General features: G+C 25.4%; 1 protein-coding gene across 14 annotated transcripts; it reads right to left on the bottom strand.

Annotated features, from left to right (window-relative positions):
* Positions 1-1,600: 1,600 nt before the first annotated feature.
* On the bottom strand, positions 1,601-18,541 carry LOC126867098 (transcription initiation factor TFIID subunit 3). 14 transcript variants are annotated; one of them, XM_050621245.1, is made up of 11 exons: positions 18,257-18,538; positions 17,489-17,660; positions 17,099-17,341; positions 14,982-16,159; positions 14,270-14,842; positions 12,401-12,526; positions 12,139-12,239; positions 11,592-11,937; positions 7,320-7,414; positions 4,416-4,516; positions 1,601-3,793 (listed from the first exon to the last, which is right to left on the bottom strand). In XM_050621245.1, exons 1-11 carry the CDS (start codon positions 18,311-18,313, stop codon positions 3,729-3,731), a joined length of 3,057 nt encoding a protein of 1,018 aa, XP_050477202.1. In that variant the 5' UTR covers positions 18,314-18,538; the 3' UTR covers positions 1,601-3,728. The 14 variants fall into 14 exon arrangements, 13 of the variants coding, with proteins under 13 accessions (XP_050477202.1, XP_050477210.1, XP_050477205.1 ...); XM_050621253.1 differs by having other exon boundaries at positions 4,416-4,524; positions 11,810-11,937; positions 12,347-12,526; positions 18,257-18,535; XM_050621248.1 differs by having other exon boundaries at positions 11,592-11,922; positions 18,257-18,535.
* Between the last annotated feature and the right edge of the window lie 1,170 nt (positions 18,542-19,711).

The raw sequence follows: 19,711 nt of genomic DNA, 5'->3' as shown, positions 1-19,711 counted from the left end.
CAAATTAAAAATCATTTTTATATTTAAATAATTTGAATTTTATCAAGTTATAATTTTGTTGTTTTTAATCTAAACCGATAATTATTTCCTCTAAAGATTGGTATAAATTTTGAAATAAGACGTAGGAATGTCGATAATATGTTGTATTATATGATATAGAAGTTTAAATAAAAAAAAAGAAGAAAAACTATAATAAAATATAATTACACAACGAATTGTACAATATTTTCTTTTGAAATAAAAAATATTGGGAAGAAATAACTTGGAATAAGAAATATTCTCTTCTAAACTTTTTTGTCGCAACAGATTATAAATATTATATACATTTATATTTCAGTAAAATAAACGTTCATCAAAATAATTAATTAATTACTATTAAACATTTCACTTCTCTAAATGTGAATAAAGAAAAAGATGTGTACATATCTTGCCATTTCTACTTCAGACTAAAATTTAAAATTAAACTAGTTGCCACTAGTAATAAGTACATCTGGTAAGTATATATTTAGGTAAGTCACCATTTTCCTGTTAATCGACAGCTATCCTTAGAATTACATGTTCGATGGCGATGCTGATATGTTTTATATATCCTCTCTAGTTTTATAAGTTAGTGAATATTGATTTAATATAATCATAAATAGCAATATAGCTGCTAAAAATATAATTAATTATCAATATCTAATGATATTCTCTTTATCTTTGTATATGGTTGTATGCTTAATGTAATTAAGGATATAGCAATTACTAATTGTTTTTAATTAAACTAAAATTTATATAAGTTACTCTATCTAGATTTAATTATTTTAACAAAAAAACATTCAATCCGTAACGTTAAGAAACATAATTTTAAATGTAAACATAATTTTATTTTATAATGTATGTAAAAGATAACAAACAACTTAATAGTAAAACATATATATATATATAAATATATAGAATATTTGTAAGATTGCAAAAATTATATATGTATGTATAACACAGAGGATTTTAATACAAGTAAACTAATTATGAATAAATCAAAACTAATTTGGTAATTTTTCAACTTTGTATTTACTGTTCTTACCTACTTGTTTACAGTAACAAGATTAATATAGAGGACTGTCAAATTTAAATCTTGGTTAATATTCATTCTATAGACTTTTAAGTATATAACATACTTTATTCAATTTTTGATAAGCATTGCTTCTATAATACAGTAAAAATGATTTGCATGAATTATATAATTATCATGTACAAAAATTTATATACATTGATTTTTTGCAAGATGAATTTTAATTTTTTGTAACTTTAAAAAATGTTTTAATACAGTATAATTTTATGTTTTTCTCAATTACAGTTCATTTACTTGGAAATCTGTTCATTGTATTACAAATACATTATTATTATTATTACATCATTACTCGTTTCTTAATTAAATATTAATATAAAACTATAAAGTACAATATATTATGTAATTACTTTTGTAATTGATCCTAATCTTGACTTCAAAGTCCATTTCTATCATATCTATAATGTTCAATCTAATAACAAAAGAAAAAATATATTTGAATTATGAATAACAATGTTCAATATATTATTTTTTATATTTTTTTTCATATGATATTAAAATTAACCCTAACAACTTCTAAAGTTTTCTGTTACTCACCTATAAAAACTTCTGAATTTATCATTTAATATTTGAATAAAAAGAGAATTAGATAGCAATGAGATAGAATTTAACTTAGTCATATACATTTGGAACAATAAATAATGAATATAATACTTAAATCGTAATATTTTATTTGACTAAGTTTTTGTTCTTATCACATTGAGACCCAACCATGCAATTATATTTTGTAATACCATCTTTATGTATAATTAAATTCTAATGCAAATAATCGTTATAGGTGATAGAAATTAAATTGTATGATACATATATATTTATCAATATTTTTATTGTCAACTGAACAGATAGATTTACTCACTTTAATGATTTTTATCAGTCTATAAAATGAGTAAATCTATCCATGTAGGTATCAATGTGGTAAGCAATGCCATTTATTTCTATAAAAAATATATTTTATATTGTACATCATGCATCATAAGTTGTACAATTATTTAGAAACAATAAACACATAAAATTTCTTATTTACAAAGCAAAAGACAAGTTGTAAAAATAGTCAGAGTTGTAAGGGTTAATATTATAAGTGCAAAACAATTAGCAAATTCTTTTACAATTACAGTTATTGTGGTTCATAGTTATGGGATGATCTGAATTCAGTAAATATGTATAGATGAAAAAATGTACACAATATATTATGCAGACTTTTCTGCTTTAATAAAAGAGAATAGAATCTTCGTGACTGATTTTTAAATGTTACATTATCAGTTTTAACACGTTGATTGCTATACATAAAATATATTATCTATTATTTGTATTTTTGTAATATGTTATTTGTATTTTTACTGTTTTCATATTAATTTTTCATGCTATTAAGTTTATAATTTTAGTGCTTGAGAAGAAACATATTCTTTTTTCTAAATTTTCAGGAAATTTGTAAACATGATATAAATATATAAATAATTCTTGTAAAGAGCTATAATTAAGCATCTTATTGATATAATATGATTTAATTAACTCATTCTGCACATAACGATTTTGTATATTGTACATAAAAATATACGAAATTCAAAAAGTGGAAACGTCATTTATCTAATTATCTAAATAACAGATGGACTACTATGAAAACCATAATCAATATCAAACTATATAAGATCAAAGATATCTTTAAGAATATTTTTGCTAAAAATTATGAATGAATATATGAAGAAAAAGAAAATGTAAAATGAAATCCGTCTAACATATTTTGCTTAGACATTTATTAAGTTCAGTTGTTTTTTTTAAATAATTAATTAAATTAATATAGATATAAATGAATTATAATAAATATTTGTAATAATATCTAAATTTTGTATCTTTTCCTAAAATAAAAAGATCAAAAAAAATCTGAACAAACTTGGACATATTGATCGCAAGAAAATATATTTAACATAATTTCAATTGTTTATATGAAACGTATTGAAAATATCACTTATTAATTATTTTAGAATACAACAGATAGGTTCAGAAATAAACTGAATGAAAATTTATTTTACTATAAGTTTAAACTTGTTCAAAAATTGAATTATTATTCTATAATTTGTATCATTTTGAAATTGTATCAAATTAATTGTAGCTGTACATGTATTACATTGTATATTCCACTAGTGTAATATACATATTGTATATTTCTTTCATCATAAAAAGAATATAATTGTTGCAAACAATTAATATTATACGATCTTGTCACTTTTTCAATTAGCTATCAACGTGTTAAGATTAAACCATAAATTTATATTGATGATCACAAAAGATAACATTTTCTAAGTCAACTGGATTGCACTATCTTTCATCTTTTTGCTCTGTTTCTTTACAGTCTTAACCTTCATAATAGTCTTCCCAGACTTTCCCTTGATTGGTAGAGATTTTTCTTTTAATGATTTCATTTGTAACTTCACTTCTGCTTTTGATAATTTTTTGCTTTTTATACTCTTTACACCAAGCTTGCTGTCTTTTTTAACTTTGGTAGTAGTTTGAATCCCTATACCGGATCTTATACAAGACCCGGGTAGCTTGTACTAGGCAGCAACTTTCACTTTTTTCTTCCTCTTTTTCTTCTTTTTATCATGATGAAGTTCTTGTTTTTTGGCTATACAGGTGCGACAGTACCAATCCTCATTGTCAGCTGGTGGTACTTGCATACCAACACACACCCTATATGATTGAGAATATGTAAATTAAACACACACACAGAAAACATAAATCAACTAAATCTCGAGGCAAAAAAGAATTCTTAAGTTTTAATTATGTCATTTCATCATCGTCTATATAGTAAAGGTAATTGTACTTTGTTATGTTTTTTAAAAAGCAAAGGATAAAGAAAGAAAATAACAAAGTATTAACAAGATAAAATGTGAGGAAAAAAACGGAATTTATTGGAGGAACAAAAGGTAAAAAAAGTAATAAAAAAAAGAAGTTAAAATAATATAGTGTAAATATAGTGATATTAAAAACTCATATTTAAGTTGTAGTTAAAAAAATAATTTAATAATTAAAATTTTTTATTTCTAGTGGATGTGTAATTTTTCTATTTTTAATATGTTCTCTAAAAAAGTAATCTGCTATGGTTTTTTGTATTTCAATTTACATAGCATTTTTATAATATAAGAAGAAGTGTTAAAAGATACATAATATTAGAATTGTTTATATTTTTAAGTGTTTTAGTCAATTTGTAAAAAGAAAGGTAAAGATATGTTCATTTATATTAGAAAACAGCCTTTCTTAAAAATTTATGGTATAGCTCCAAATAATTATTGTTTTATCAACATTTACTTACCAATGATACCATGCATCACAATCATCACAACCAACCATAGGTGATCCATCATCTTGGTTACCACATGCAGGACAGAACCAAACTTTATGACCACCTTGATCCTGAAAAACTCATATGACGATAAAAATACAACATACTTCTCTTTTATGATATGTTTGGATAAACCAACCCATCTTTTGTATTTTGTTAACATGTTAACAATATGTTACTAAAAAGATATGTAATGTACATTAAACTCTTAACATATTTAAGAATTGTATCTTATTGTTTATACTATAATTAGAAAATTGAAGAACTGATAAAAAATATGTGACCAAAGGTACTCAGTAGATGATAAAATTGTTATAGTCCAAAATTAATGAACACTTTTTATAATCTGAATAACAATATTGATGTTATGTATGTATACATATATACGCATTTATATATAATTTTATAATGTTATATATGTAAATACATAATATCTTTAGTAAGCTGAGATATAAATGAAAAGAGATCAAAGTTGAATGAAACTGAAATATTTCTGAATTAAAGTAGATACATAATTATGATTATTAACATTTATAAACTAATGAAATATCTGTTACAAAAATTAATTAAAATTTTTCATAACAAAACCAATACCTTGAAAATAATACAGAATTTATGTAATTACCATACCACATACATATATTTATATCTATCATTAAATGCAACTTATGATTTAAAAGAATAATGTATGCTGATGAATTATGATGAATTATGAATAATGTATGCATGTAATGAACATGAATATAAGTAGGGAAGGAATAACACATTTACACAAAAGTTAAGGTGCTGGTCTGCGGTAATTAAACAAATTTTCACTTGGCCCACAAATATGTTTTATAATAAATGCTCATTTGCAATTTATATTTCAATTATCCAAGAACCAAGTTATCATTAATTTAGAAAAAAATTATTTAATATTTCAGGTGTATATATTTTATTAGAATTAGATATTTATCATATTTAGTACTGAAAGTTTAATTATATTCAAAATGCTTATTGTCAGATACAATATTTGCATGTCTACCCTTATTTGAATCTAATCTATTTAATAATAATTTTTTGTTTCTATATTTAAAAGTAGTACCTATAATAGACAATAAATAAGAAGTCAAATATGAACAATGCACATACAAAGTGAATCACCTAACTTTAGGACCAAAAATTTCTCTATTGTCTTTAATGATATGAAAATATTTAAGTAAGGAAATATTTGTTACAGAAGACTAAATATTATGATAGAAATTTTTTTTAAAGCTATGGTTTTTAAGATTTTAAAGCCACTAACAATGTTTTAAATGATATGATATATTTTTGTTTCTACAACATTGAAGTTGATAGAAAGAAAAATTCATTCATATATAATTTTTAATTTTTATAAAAGATAATTTATAATGTAGAAACATAATGTATGTTTCTTCTAAGATAATTTTCATATCTTAAAAATTGGACTTACTGAAATAGATGAATAAATATTAAACATAGAACACCAGAAAATTGTATGAGCTAAATATGATTTTCAATAATATTTCAGTTATTAATATGAAAAATTTCTTAATATCTACACACACTGTTTCTACTTTAGATTGTATTTTTTAAAAATTATTCTCTAATAACCCAAACATTCCCCATAACCCATTCTCTAAATGACCCAAACATCGACATTATGATTTTTTATGATAATATTTGTTTTTTCATAACAAACTCTTCTATCTGAAACATTTTCTTTCTAACACTAAAAATATAGGAGAAATTTTAAATTTTTATGTTAGATAACTCATCTTGTATAAGACGATGCAATGTATAAACATCAAGATATATGTTGTATGTTATAATTATTTAACCTTATTAGCATATAATATAATTATATATAAAAATAATATTTTCATGTTTATTATATGTTATTAATATATTGGTTGCATCAGACTCTTATTACATAAATTAATCTAAGTAAAAGATAATGAAGACTCATTTAAAATATTCTAAACTGATAATTTCAATAAGTAAAGTTACTGTATATATTGGTTTCCATACAAATAGAAATCTTGTGTGTATTATTGTTTTATATAATTTAATTTGTAATAGTTACATATTTCTATCTTCCTTCATATAGTTTTACGTAAAGTTATCTAAATGTATAAATATCCATATATATTAATATCAGCTGTAATATTTATTTGTTTATAAATATTAAAAAGCTTTCTTTTATAGAGGCACAGATAAATATATAAATAAATAGATAGATATAGAGAGAGAATGAGAAAAGAAGAAAAACAATATTTTATTATTATATAAGTTTGATTAGCATATATAATCTGTAATGTAAGAGAAAAATTATTCTATTTTCAATATAAAATAATTTTACATAAAATAATTTTTAATAAACTTTCATTTATCCAGTTAAAGCTTTATTTATCAAGTTTTTAAATTTAATTCAAATGCTTTTTTCACACTCAATTGTCATTATATTTAAACATGAAAATTATAAATTAAATATGTGTATATAAATAAAATTATGAATTATATATATATTAATATGTTTAAATCACATATATTATTGTTATAAAATATATACGAAGTTTTTTATATTATAAATATATGTTCTTTTTATGTTCATTTATCTATGTATATAGTTACATAAGTTGTAATTGTTATTAAAGGCAGTTTCAAGAAATTTTATAATAGGAATTTAAGAACAGTAAATGTTTTCACATTAAAAGTTGAAAACTTTTCTAATATCATAACCATGATAGATTCAGGCAGAAGCTAAAGACAACGCACAAACCCATATTTCGATAAAATTGACACAGATAGAAAATAGATGATACTTTACAAGGAGTATCTAATGACTTTTGTTTAGAATGGGAATGTACTCACCACAGTAGTGGTTGGTGTTGGGGGCAGCGCAATCCTGCCATTTTCTTTGTCTTCCTTAGCATCATCCTTTTTAAGAGCTGCATCTGCTTTCGTCTCTGTGCCGTTAAAACCGTTCGTTATATTCCTAATTGTTCTGCATGCTATGCTTAATAACGACATGCAAGTTGCATGCAATCAACCAATCCTTTGCTATTTTGTAAACTATTTCATATTTCCCCCTTTCTGTATTATAATAGTTATTCATTCAGTTTTAAGAAACTATAAAGTATATTGTTTATTAGTGTACTTATTCCCTTCTAAAATTAAATTTCTTATAATAGAAACTTTTTATTATCTATTTAAAGATTGTTATCTTTAAGTAAATGCTTCAATTAAATTTGTTCATAAAAAGGTATTTATATATTTTTTAAAATTTTAGCAAATTAAATTAAAATCATGAGTATATTATCTATTTTTTAAAAATTCTAGAGTTATATATAGTTAAGTTATACATTATTATTTCTCTAATGAAAGAAAAGGAATAAATAAGAATAAAAAATAACAGTAAATATATTAAATACTGGGCTTTTTGTAATTTTAAATTACATTTTACTTTTGTGCAAATAATAAATTCATTTATAATTTACTGGCCCCTGTATTTCTTTAAAAATAGGAGATTAATATAATATTGTCAATTATTTACTCATTTTATTCATTATTATATATTGTATCAAGTGTATTGTCTCCATATCACTTATTTTATCGACTTTTATGCAAGGAAGTATAATACTACTTTTACATCTTTAGATGTTTTAACATTGCATGTCATATAAAAACTGTAACTGAATTATATTACAATATTTCTGTTAATTTAGTGTATTTTAAATGTTCTAATGTAGGATAACACATATTATAATATAATGCATACATAGATATGAACTACCAAAAAATTAAATTAAAAGTATTTTTTTTCTTTTTTGCCTGTAATTATTTAAAGAAAACAAAAAAAGAAAAGAAAAGAATAAATTTGGCCAATTGTATCTAATATCAATTCTTTCAAATGCAATATAAAATATCTACTTTATATTGAAAGAGCAAAAGAATTACTGAATTAAAAATGTTTAATTATATATAATATATGTCGGAGTCAGGTTGGCATTTTGGAGCGTTCTATGAACCTTTACTTATTTTACCGTCGCGAATGTAGCTAATATTTATCAGCACGAATGTGGGCATTACAAGAGGCTATGAGTAATGGCAATAGGATGTTCGAGATGATGGTGACAACGAATTCAGGTTCGATAACGAATCCACGGTCCACGGGGAAATCCTGCTGTCCTTCCATCTCCGACATATATAACATATTATATATATTAATATATATATATCTCTCTCTGTGTGTGTGTGTGTGTGTATTGATTTAATATTTTATAATAATCTTTTTTTTTTAAATTGATTATATTTTTAATGCCATGTATATAAATTTATAAAAAATTTCAAAAAAATTCATAAGCACCTATGTTAACTTCCTTCAGTAATCAATATCTTAAAATTATCCCTGTACATTATGTATATAAATAAGATATTAAAATTTAAAAAGTAAAGCATAATGTATTTTATTATTACTGGTCATATATAGAATGCTCCTAGACACTCACCTTAAAAAAACCTAGAATACTATGTTTAATATTTTCTTTTTCTTATAGAAAATGCTGAGCAAAAAGATTACTGGAAATATATATTTGTAAATATATTAAATCTTCCATCTTAAAAGATTAAGAAGGAAGGTTGAAAAACTTTGTATATTATACTTTTTGAATGTTACACATAAGGTCTGAAATTATTATATTTGATAACATGTAATAACATATAAATTTAATAAAACACAATAAATCAACTTCTTATGGAAAATATTGTATAAAGCTTTTAAACAATTATGTTTCACTAAATATAAAATAACTAATATTTTATTCAAATTTACTTTTTATAAAAATAAGCTATGTGCTTATTTATAAAATATTCATAAAAAGTAATAACATTTTATCAATAAAAATTTTTACGTTATTTACAAATTACTTTTAGCAAAAAACTTTTTTGAAAAAAGTTAAAAGACAAGTATCTATATGCTTATTATTAATATGATATAATTGTTCAATAAAATTACTTGTACCAATAAAAATGCCATGCACTTATTTTTTGGTAGTTTATGGAAAATATTAATACACTTACTCAAAAAAGCTTTTAGAATCTGTACTATCCTAAAAAAAGATACATTTGCAATATATTTTATATTTTATTTTCCCTAATATAACACCCAATATTTGTTAAAATAATTTCTCAAACTCTTAATTGTAAATAAAGTTTAATAGAATGTTCAAACCTAATCTATAGATTATTGCATTTGAAACAAAATTGGATATTCCATTTAGAACAATCTAACGATTTTTTTTAAATTTAATTTTACCATGTTTTTAGATAGAAACTTTTGAATCCATCTTTATGAAGTTATACAAGAATATTCCTTTCTCCATTAAGATCAATCTATTTAAGCTATATGAAATATACCATATGTGCATTTGCATTACAGAAGAAAATACTAAAAGAAAAAAAAAAAGAAAGTTTAAAAATCCATTTCAATAGCAGTGTAAGATCAGAAAGGTCTTAGAACTTAAAACTTTAAATTAGTCATTTATAAAATTTGTGGCTATTTAATAATACTTATTATTAAAATATTTTATCATTGAAAAAATGAAAATGGATATTCTCAAAATATCTAATGGAATTAAGTTCTGAGACTTCTTTCAATACAAAAGATTCCACCTAATTGAATGTGATAGAAGTGCTAAAATTTGAAATAATCAAGTATATTGGTAATCACAACATGAAATACGTAACAATTCTAATGTAGGCTATAAAGTTGTTCTACATACACACTTTAGAGACAAATGAATCTATACAACAAAGCAGGCCAAATGAAAATTATACCGTCACCGCAAGTCATGAATGCATAGAAAGTAAAAAATGAAATATTGGGAAGCAGGGTTGTTGGATGGAGTGAAAATGGTATCAATGAATTGAGTTAATCTTTGCATAAAAAATAATCAGCTATATACGTAAAAAATGATTGAGACATTTTATATCTACATGAAATGTTTGATTGAAATTTAAATAAATTATCTGATATATTCTCATTTGAAGTATGTATAAAAACGCAAGAATGTTTAAATATTATAGCAATATTAATCTAAACAAAACTATGAATGATTATAATTAATAAATAATCAATTTAATGAAGGAGGGCTGTCATCTCAGCTTACTATACGAGATTTATTATAAAATAAAATTTTTTTCTCATCTGTGCCACTGTTTATCATTAATTCAAATCGTTTTTCTGTGTATGTACATATACTATTTTATAGTATGCTACATCCTTATGTAACACATATATTTTATATTTTAATATATGCCATAACAAATATCTTAACCCCTTGCGGACTACCACTGCATATGTGCGTTCTGCGTAAACCATCAATTTGGACGAGTAACTCATGTATGCGTTTGACGAAAACAACTGATAGAGCCGAACGACTCATATATATGTCCCGCGTAAACGCGTTCGGCGAAAACAATTGATAGAACTAAAAGACTCATATGTGTGTCATTTTATTTATCCTGTGGAGAATTTGTATATGTACATATGTCTAGAATTTGACATTTATGAACGAAAAGCGCGTCTAAGCAGAAATGAGCACTGACAATTTTAAATGACTATCGCGGCAGCAGCTCGGCCCCACGGTACGGTTGACTTCGAACCGTACCGTCCGCAAAGGATTAATTTGTATGTATATAAGAAGCAATGAATTTAATAAAAAATATAACTATTTTTATTGACACATTTAATAAAATTATATTATATTATTTAATAAATTATATTATATTATTTAATATATATATATAAAATTATATTATTTAATAAAATTTATATTAATAAAAAGGAGGAAAACACGATTTATATCTCAACTATTTCAACTATAAACGAGAAAAGATATGTTAAAATCGATCATAAAAATTTAAGAAAATAATGATTAAAAATGATTATAATATTATTTCTTTTGAATGTGTAAGTTATGACAGCCCTATTATGATTCAATTGTAATTTTATAAAAAGGTATCTGATTCTTAACATATTTGAAATATTCTGAAATATTTGAAAACCTAATTAAATGTTATACTTAAAAATATAACATTTTTATATATTTGAAGTATATGATTATCATATAAAAATGTACTTACAAAATAATACGGTGGTGGTTGTTGTTGCGTCAGAGGAGGTGGGAGCTTAGGAGCAGGATCAAATTGAGATGGAGGAGTCTCTCTTTGAGGTAAGGCTTTGAAGAGAGATTTCTTTGCTCGAGGAACTGTTGCAAGTGGCACACTAGTAAGATTGGCAGAGAAAGTATCTGTAGGAAGAGCAGGGCTTCCATCTAATGTTCCCTCCTCTGTTTTCTTACTTGCCGACTTTTGCTTTGGCGGCCGCGTTACTAATGCTGATATTTTCGCCAACTCAGGACTTGGTTCTCGTTTCGTCTCATCCTCGGGCTTCTTCAGCAATGTCTTTATAGTTCTATAACACATTTCCCTAATAATAATGTATGCGTTATTAAATACAATGCGTGTGTTCAACATTAACGCATAATACGATTCTTCATACAACAAGAAAACAAACACAACGGAAATCCTTATAATAGCACAATAAGAAAACAAAACACATGAATTGAAATCATCACAAAAAAACTTATTGAAACTAAAAGAAGAAAATTAAAATTATCTGTGAACTTACATTTTCTTCATCGGAGCAGCATCAGGCGTTGGAGGTCTTGGAGAAGCTGTACCTAATTTTAGTGTTATTTTTGGTACAGCTTCTGAAATTTTATCTTCTTTCTATAATAAAAAGAAATTAAAACATTAGTCTCTTAATTTCAAATAATCTCACAAAAAATAATAGAAAAGAAGGCAGTAGAAATATTTATAAAAAGTGACTCTTCTACCTCTTTCTCTTTTCGCTTATCTTTCTTTTCTTTCTTTTCTTTAATTTTATCCACCTTTTCCTTTTTATCCATTTTATCCTTTTTTTCTTTTATTTTCTCCCCTTTCTCTTTGTGCTTTTCTTTCTTATCTTTCTTCTTTTTTAATTTATCTTTCTTTTCTTTCTTATGTTCCTTTGATTTCTGAAAATAAAATTTATATGTAATAATTATTTAATAATAAAACTGATATACATATACATTTTTATAAATTATTTGGGGAAAATGTTATTTTAAGTTTTAATATTTCACATTATCAGTTTACTTCCAATAAAATTTTGATTTTGATTATCTAAATAAGTCTGTTAAATCGATATTCAAAACTTTGTACTAAATTTTGATTTTTGGAATTTCCTGAATTTAACCGTTTGAAACCAAAAAAACAAAATTATCATTTCAAACATTAAATCGAACATCTTATTTCTATTCGAATTATTTTTAATAGAAATTATTATACAATAAAGTGTATAATTGGTGAAATTCCATCAATTGAAATGAATTCATACCTGATCATATTATATTTGAGTAATTTTAAAAATGTTCATTAGACCTCAAATGACTTCGAGTATCATTTATTTTAACTTATGTATTTGTTTTTTTAATCGAAAGTTCGACTATTCAATAATTAGAAGTTATTTTGAAAAATCTTTCCTTTAAATCTTAATCGCACATATCATTGTTCTTTATTGTATTCAGAGAGTTTGATTCTAAATATAATTTAGTTTTACAGCTATAAGAACTTATTTTTTTCATTCAAAAATTTCAAATAAATCTTGCAATTCTCTTCCTTTATCTTTAGTCTAGAGAAATTATTATATTCTTTGACATTTTTTTACAACATACATATTTTATGCATAAAGTTAATTTGGAAATTAACATCTCAATAAAGTATTAAAAATTTTTAACTCAAATAAAATAAGCAAGTTTATATCTTCATTCTGTAAACTCATTTACAAATATAACAATACGATATAAAAATTACTTAGTAGCTTTAAACTCTTCTGAATAAAATAAAAAAGAATTATCCATAAAATTAGTAAAATAGGAGATGGAATTGTATACAATACAAATACATCAAAATTAGTAAAAATTACAACTTTTATAAACAATATCTCCTTAATTATTAAGTTTTGATAATAATTTATGTTTAAAATCATGCTTTAAATCGAGTATTAATTTTGCATGTGTCATAAACATAATGTGTTATAAAATAACTTATACTTTGTTCTTCCCCTTTCTTGGTTGAATCAATGATTTTAATATAACTCATAATTATACATACAGATATGTGATTCACATAACTAAAAACGGCTTAATATACTGAAATCTGTTTGATAAATTTGAATTATTCTTGTTTTAGCTCTTTGTAATCTGCGTATCTAGGCATATCTTTTATTTCTTTACTTGTTTTCACGTACAATGTGAAGACTGAACTTCAAAAAAACACATATTTTTAGAAAATTTGGAATTTGTGTAATGTACTGCTATATAAATCACTTATAATCTCTTTGTGTCCTCTTAGAGCGGACATCTGAACTTGTTAAACTTACGATGTTCCTTCAAACGGGGACAGCCGAGTGCAAAGGGTCAAATATGTGTTAGATTTGATTTATTCCACTAGGAGTTAAACTGGTTGGAAAATATCTTGTTAACATCTTTTTTCCATGTAAATTTTTGAGCTAATGCATTAAAAAACCCCTGCGATTTATCAAATTTGAAATCAAAATGATTAAAAAATCAACCTCCTAATTTTCCAAATGTCATTTATATGAATATTTATATATATTACAAATGTATAAATAGTAAACACATTAACTTTTATATGTTAACATTGCGATAATTGTTAAAGCTGAAAAAATTTAAGTAACTAGTAAAATAAAAAATTACCTTATCATTTTTATCCTGTTTTTCAATTTTGGGACTTTTTGAAGATAATAACGGCACAATAGGTACTGGTTTAGGGTACATATTTGGTGCTGCAAGTGCAGATGATAAAGGCGGTGCAACGGTACTCGTAGGAACTGGTGGAGGTATCTCTTTGTCCTGTTTAACCGCCTTTGATTTATCTCCTTTTTCTCTCTCCGTTTTTTCGTATTTTGTCATTGAAGGCGTTGCTTCAGTAGAGGAAGGTGTTGAAGGAAGCTTTTCCCGATCGAGAGATTTGGTTCTTTGTAAAGTGGAGAAATCTTCAGATTTTGGTGGTAAATTTAAAAAGCGAGGTGGTAATGGTAAATTTGACATTGCTGGATGAGCGCCACTACTACCTCTTCCTATAGGTAATGGAAATCTAGGAAACATTGGATGCGGTATTAAACCAGGTGCTGGAGGAAATGTGGGGAAAAAAGGAAATGGAAGTGTCGGTGGAAAACTTGGTTCTTTGGAAATCTGAGGTTCAGGTGCCTGTGGTGTTTTCGGTCGATCTAGTATATCCTGTTCTGGCGCATCGTTGATAATCTTTGTCTGAAAAACGGTAATCGCATATCGGCGATGTCTTTCAGCGTCTTCTTCAAGCAATTAATAGTGCTCGCATACACGTATACGCACGCGTGCACTTGTGTTAATATCATATAATGCTATTTTTAAATAAAAGTCAACCTACCTTTTTTGGACTAACGCAATGTTTTGGGCTTCTTGATTTTAATTCCTTTTTTTTATTAATCTTTTCTTTTCTCTTCTTTTTATGATCTGTAGGTGTTGTGGGCATGTTCAATTCCGGAGTTCTTGGTGTACTGGGAGTTCCTGGTGGTGACATATCATCAAACATGTAAACATCTGATCCTGGACTTTGTAAACCAATTAATTCTCCTCCATCTGGTTGAAGGTGGACGTCTGGCGTATGTGGAGTCTTTTTTTCTTCTCGTTTCACATCACTATCATTACGCAATGCTTGTTTATCAATATTTTCATCAATAACTAAACCAGGTGAACTTTCTCTTGAATCAAGTTCTTTGTATTTATGTTGTATGTCTGATATGTCTTTTTCTTTATCCTCTCGTGGTTTTGAAATCTTTTTAAAAATGTTCAATTTTTGCTTATCTGGCTCTGATGGAAGTTTATCAATAGTGTCTTCTTTTTTTTCATTAGATGGTGGAGATCTACCAGTAACGTCGACTAATTTTTCTGGTTTTGTCTTTGGTTGTGTACTTTTTTGTAATTTTGGGCTAATAGCTGTTTTAGGTGATACTAATTTAGGAGTAGATGGTCTGCTTGATGAGCTTGGCATAGTACTTTGTAATTTCCCACCTACTGACTTTAAAGGTTTTAATTTAGCTAATTCTTTCATACCAGCCAACTTTTTAATTTTATTATCGTCTATCTTATCTGGTTTAAATAATTCCTTAGCACGATTCTTTTTCTTATTTTCTTTATCAAGTTTACAATCTTCTAATCCTTTCTTTACAATCTTTTTCGGTTTTTTATCATACTTTAGTTCGGGGGGTACCATAGGATAAGAACTAGGTTGTGACGAATCTGAACAAGTTTGATGGGGGGTTCTTGCTTCAGGTAGTTTTCCTTCTCGAGCAGGCGATAAAAAACCTGAAGTAGTCATCATGACACTATGAATTTCACGTAATGGTCTACCTTCTTCCAGTACTTTTACACGCTTTGTTATAGGACTTTCAAATGAGACAGGATCTCCTGGTCGCTTAAATACTACTTGTGGTGACATCCTATGAGGAGATACATTTATAGAACTGTTACTTGATGTACCACTATTCAATGTTAAGTCGGATGTTCCATTTAATAAATTTTCTGCTTTCTCTGCTATATATTCTTCTGTAAAATAATGTGAACAATATGTAAATTAATAAAATTTCACTCTAATTGTATAATTTCCTGTTTATTAAAATTATTTGAGATCATTAATTAAATTGATATTTATTTTTCTACAAGAAGTTGAGATACTAAATATTCAATATTTTTATTAGCAATAGTTTGCATGTTAGGTGTAAGCATATCTTAATATACATACAAATTTGACAAAATCTCTTTTTACATGAACAATTACTTCATAGATTATTGATCACGACAATTGTTTATAGATATACTAACTTTTCTAATAAAGCAATGTAGACTAAAATAATATTTTATCCTTATATTTCCATTACATTATGATGATCTCAAATAAAAATAAAATTTTATGTAATAAGAAAAAAGTCTGTCATATTATATATATAAGAATCTAAATATTTCTTATATTGCTTAAGTTATTCATCATTGTAACAGCAAAATAAGATATATTTTATCAAGATAGATTGTACGAAGAATTACAATCTACATTTATGCAAAATTTGACAGTTTTGATGAAATTCTTTCCAATTTTCATATCTAAAAAGCAAAACATTTGAAACATTGGGTTGTAAATAGTATAGTAAATAATAGTAATAGTAATAAATAACATAAATAATTTTGATCAAATAAAGAAAAATATTGAGTTTAACCAAACTTACTTATGTTACAACCCAATATATAAGCAAAATAAATTTCTTTATGTTCATTTCAATGCTTTATCTTTACTTAAAAGCTTTCTTTGGTACAATCAATACATGTGGTTGAAATAACTTGTTGTGTTTTTAAAAGGTTATCCTGCATTTCAGAAATACTTTATTAGGAGCCTTATCTGGGGTTAAACAATGACATTAATATGAATATAAAATATTTTGTTATTCAGTTTTAAAACATTATATGTGTATTTATATGCGAGTAATAATTTACCTTCAGTATCAGGAAACATGGCTGGTAAATGTTCATGTACATGTACGGGCCTTGTTACAACTTCCCGGCTTCCAGGTTTCAAAAAATTTAGATGATTTTCTCGTTGAACCGGAAATTTTGGTACTGTTACAGGACATGGGACAGAATCTACATTTTTTATATATTCTGTTAACTCTTGTATATCAATATTCATATGTCGAAATGCTAAACCTAAATCATCAAGATTTGCTTCTGTTCTTCCCACTGAAAAAACATTTAATATTATATTTAAAATGAAACTACTATGATTTAACTTTTATATACTGCGTAATTATTTATAAAGCCAATAGAACTATCTTGATATTGTTTAAAACATCAATTAAATCTCCGTAATATTTTAAAAATACTTACAGATTTCTGCATATTGATGAGCAAGTCTTGAAATTTGTAAAATATATTCTTGCATAAGATCAACCATAAATTCTAATGGTGTAGAATTGATTGAATGCCATCCAATCGTTTGACAAATTTGAGCAACCACCATTTTTAAAACACTCCTACTATATTCTATTGACATCTTCAACTGAAAAAAATAATACAAAATTATTAATTATAATGGAAAGTAGCAAAAATCGATAACTGAAAGAACATTACTAGAACTTTATAGTTTAATACAGATATGTGTCATCTTTTAGTAAAATAGTGAGATTCAATAAATTATTTTCATTAGATGTAAAAATGATTTAATATGAAATTTTGCTTTCACTCACCAATGTAAAAGAAATTATATAAGTTCTAATTCTTTCGTTTATTAATATAAAATATCTACATACATTTCTATTCTACTACTCAGCTTCATTTAGCACTTCGATGTTAAGTCATGCAATTCATTTTGATAATAATACACGTTTCATTTATAATGTACGTAACACAATGAATGTAGAACGAAATCCGTTTTTATTGCTTTCACATTTTTTAAATGTATTTTTGCTTCTTTATAACCATTGATGCACATTATACACCATATACGATAATGGCGGATAATTTCTTTAGTCATAGAAGTAAAAAAGATAGCGTCGTCTTAGTTGTATTTGACTCATTTCTGTTAAAGTATAAAATCTAGCCAGACTCGAGTATTAAAAATGTTCTATCATTATTATTACATTACTTGTTACATACATTTACATCGATTTTATTATACGAATATAATTTTATGTAACCACAAATTAATTCCATAACAAATTTGACAAAAAAAAGATATGATTTTTACTAAAAGTTATTTTCTTTATTACAAAAGAAATATCAAGATGTTATATTCCATATTTATTCACTTTTATTCAAATCACAAGATAATATCATCAATCACAATACATATGCATTTCGATATTTATTAAATCCACAGACTAATAAATGGAGATGATTCTATTGTAAGTGTAACTAAGTACAGAGATAGGTATCTTACATACTCTAATATCACGACGAATAGATATATCTAGTACAGTTTCAGTCCTTTTTACAAAGTAATATATGTAAATGTAAACAAAATTTTTACTCGGTAATATAGCATAATATATTTATCTATATCTTTTGTATAATGAAAAAATAAAATTGAATCGTTAGTTCCGTCGTTTCATTAAACAATACATTTGTAGTAATAATTATTAGAAATATGAAAAAATTACTTGTTAAATAATAATTTGTGTAGCATTCAATAAATAGAAACGAATAATTGCTGCAATAATAATCTCAATCCAGAAAGAAAATTTTAAGGTAATACCTATATGTATGTAAGAAATATATATTACTTATGTAAGTAATATATGATTCCTAATATCAGATACCTAATATAAATATTACGTAAATAAAAGTTGCTCATATATCGAAAGTATAAAAGAAGCCGTCCGAAAATTGAGTCGCGAACAATCAACATGGAAGACAAGAAGTTCACATTCTGCGCATGCGTGATATGCTATGAATGTTTTAAACAGAGACAGGATTCTCTATCCACCTCTATCTGTCTCGCAAAAACGAGAATTTTGTTGTGTTTTCCCTAGTGAGTGTCACAACCCATTTATATGATGAACATAGGGATATCGTATGAACCGACCATAAACTTCACGGACAGTTGCGAAGTATGAAGCTACTTACGAGAGCGGAAAACAAGGTCATGTGGTACTTTGGGGCCGCATTGCTTATTGGTTCGAGCATAAACACGCAAAATAACGTTCATGACAAAATTTTTTCATCAACTTTATTATTTATTACATGTACATTTATTGGTCCTTAAATAAGATTCGTTTATTAAATACAATTCGCATACTTGTTGATGAGATTATAAATTTCAATATGGCGGATTAATATTGTGTTTACATGTGGCGACACTGTATCGTTGAATATAATTCCTATGTCCGCCGCAACAAATTGCGGAAGGCGCAAGAAACACTAATTTTTTTCCAGATCGGTATGTCAGGACCTGAAACACAAAGCTGCATAAAGTCCCATCTAATGTCATGTCTACCCCGTCCTTATTCAATGAAAGTATATCCATGTTGCGATAATGCCAGGGAATGAATATTCTATATAAGCACATATATTTATAAAAAGTAAAAATCCAAATATTGTCGGAAATCACAA

Source organism: Bombus huntii, chromosome 6, assembly GCF_024542735.1.
Source record: "Bombus huntii isolate Logan2020A chromosome 6, iyBomHunt1.1, whole genome shotgun sequence".
NCBI lineage: Eukaryota > Metazoa > Arthropoda > Insecta > Hymenoptera > Apidae > Bombus > Bombus huntii.
The sequence above is the reverse complement of the archived record's forward strand: the minus strand, read 5'-3'. Positions and strand labels throughout refer to the sequence as shown.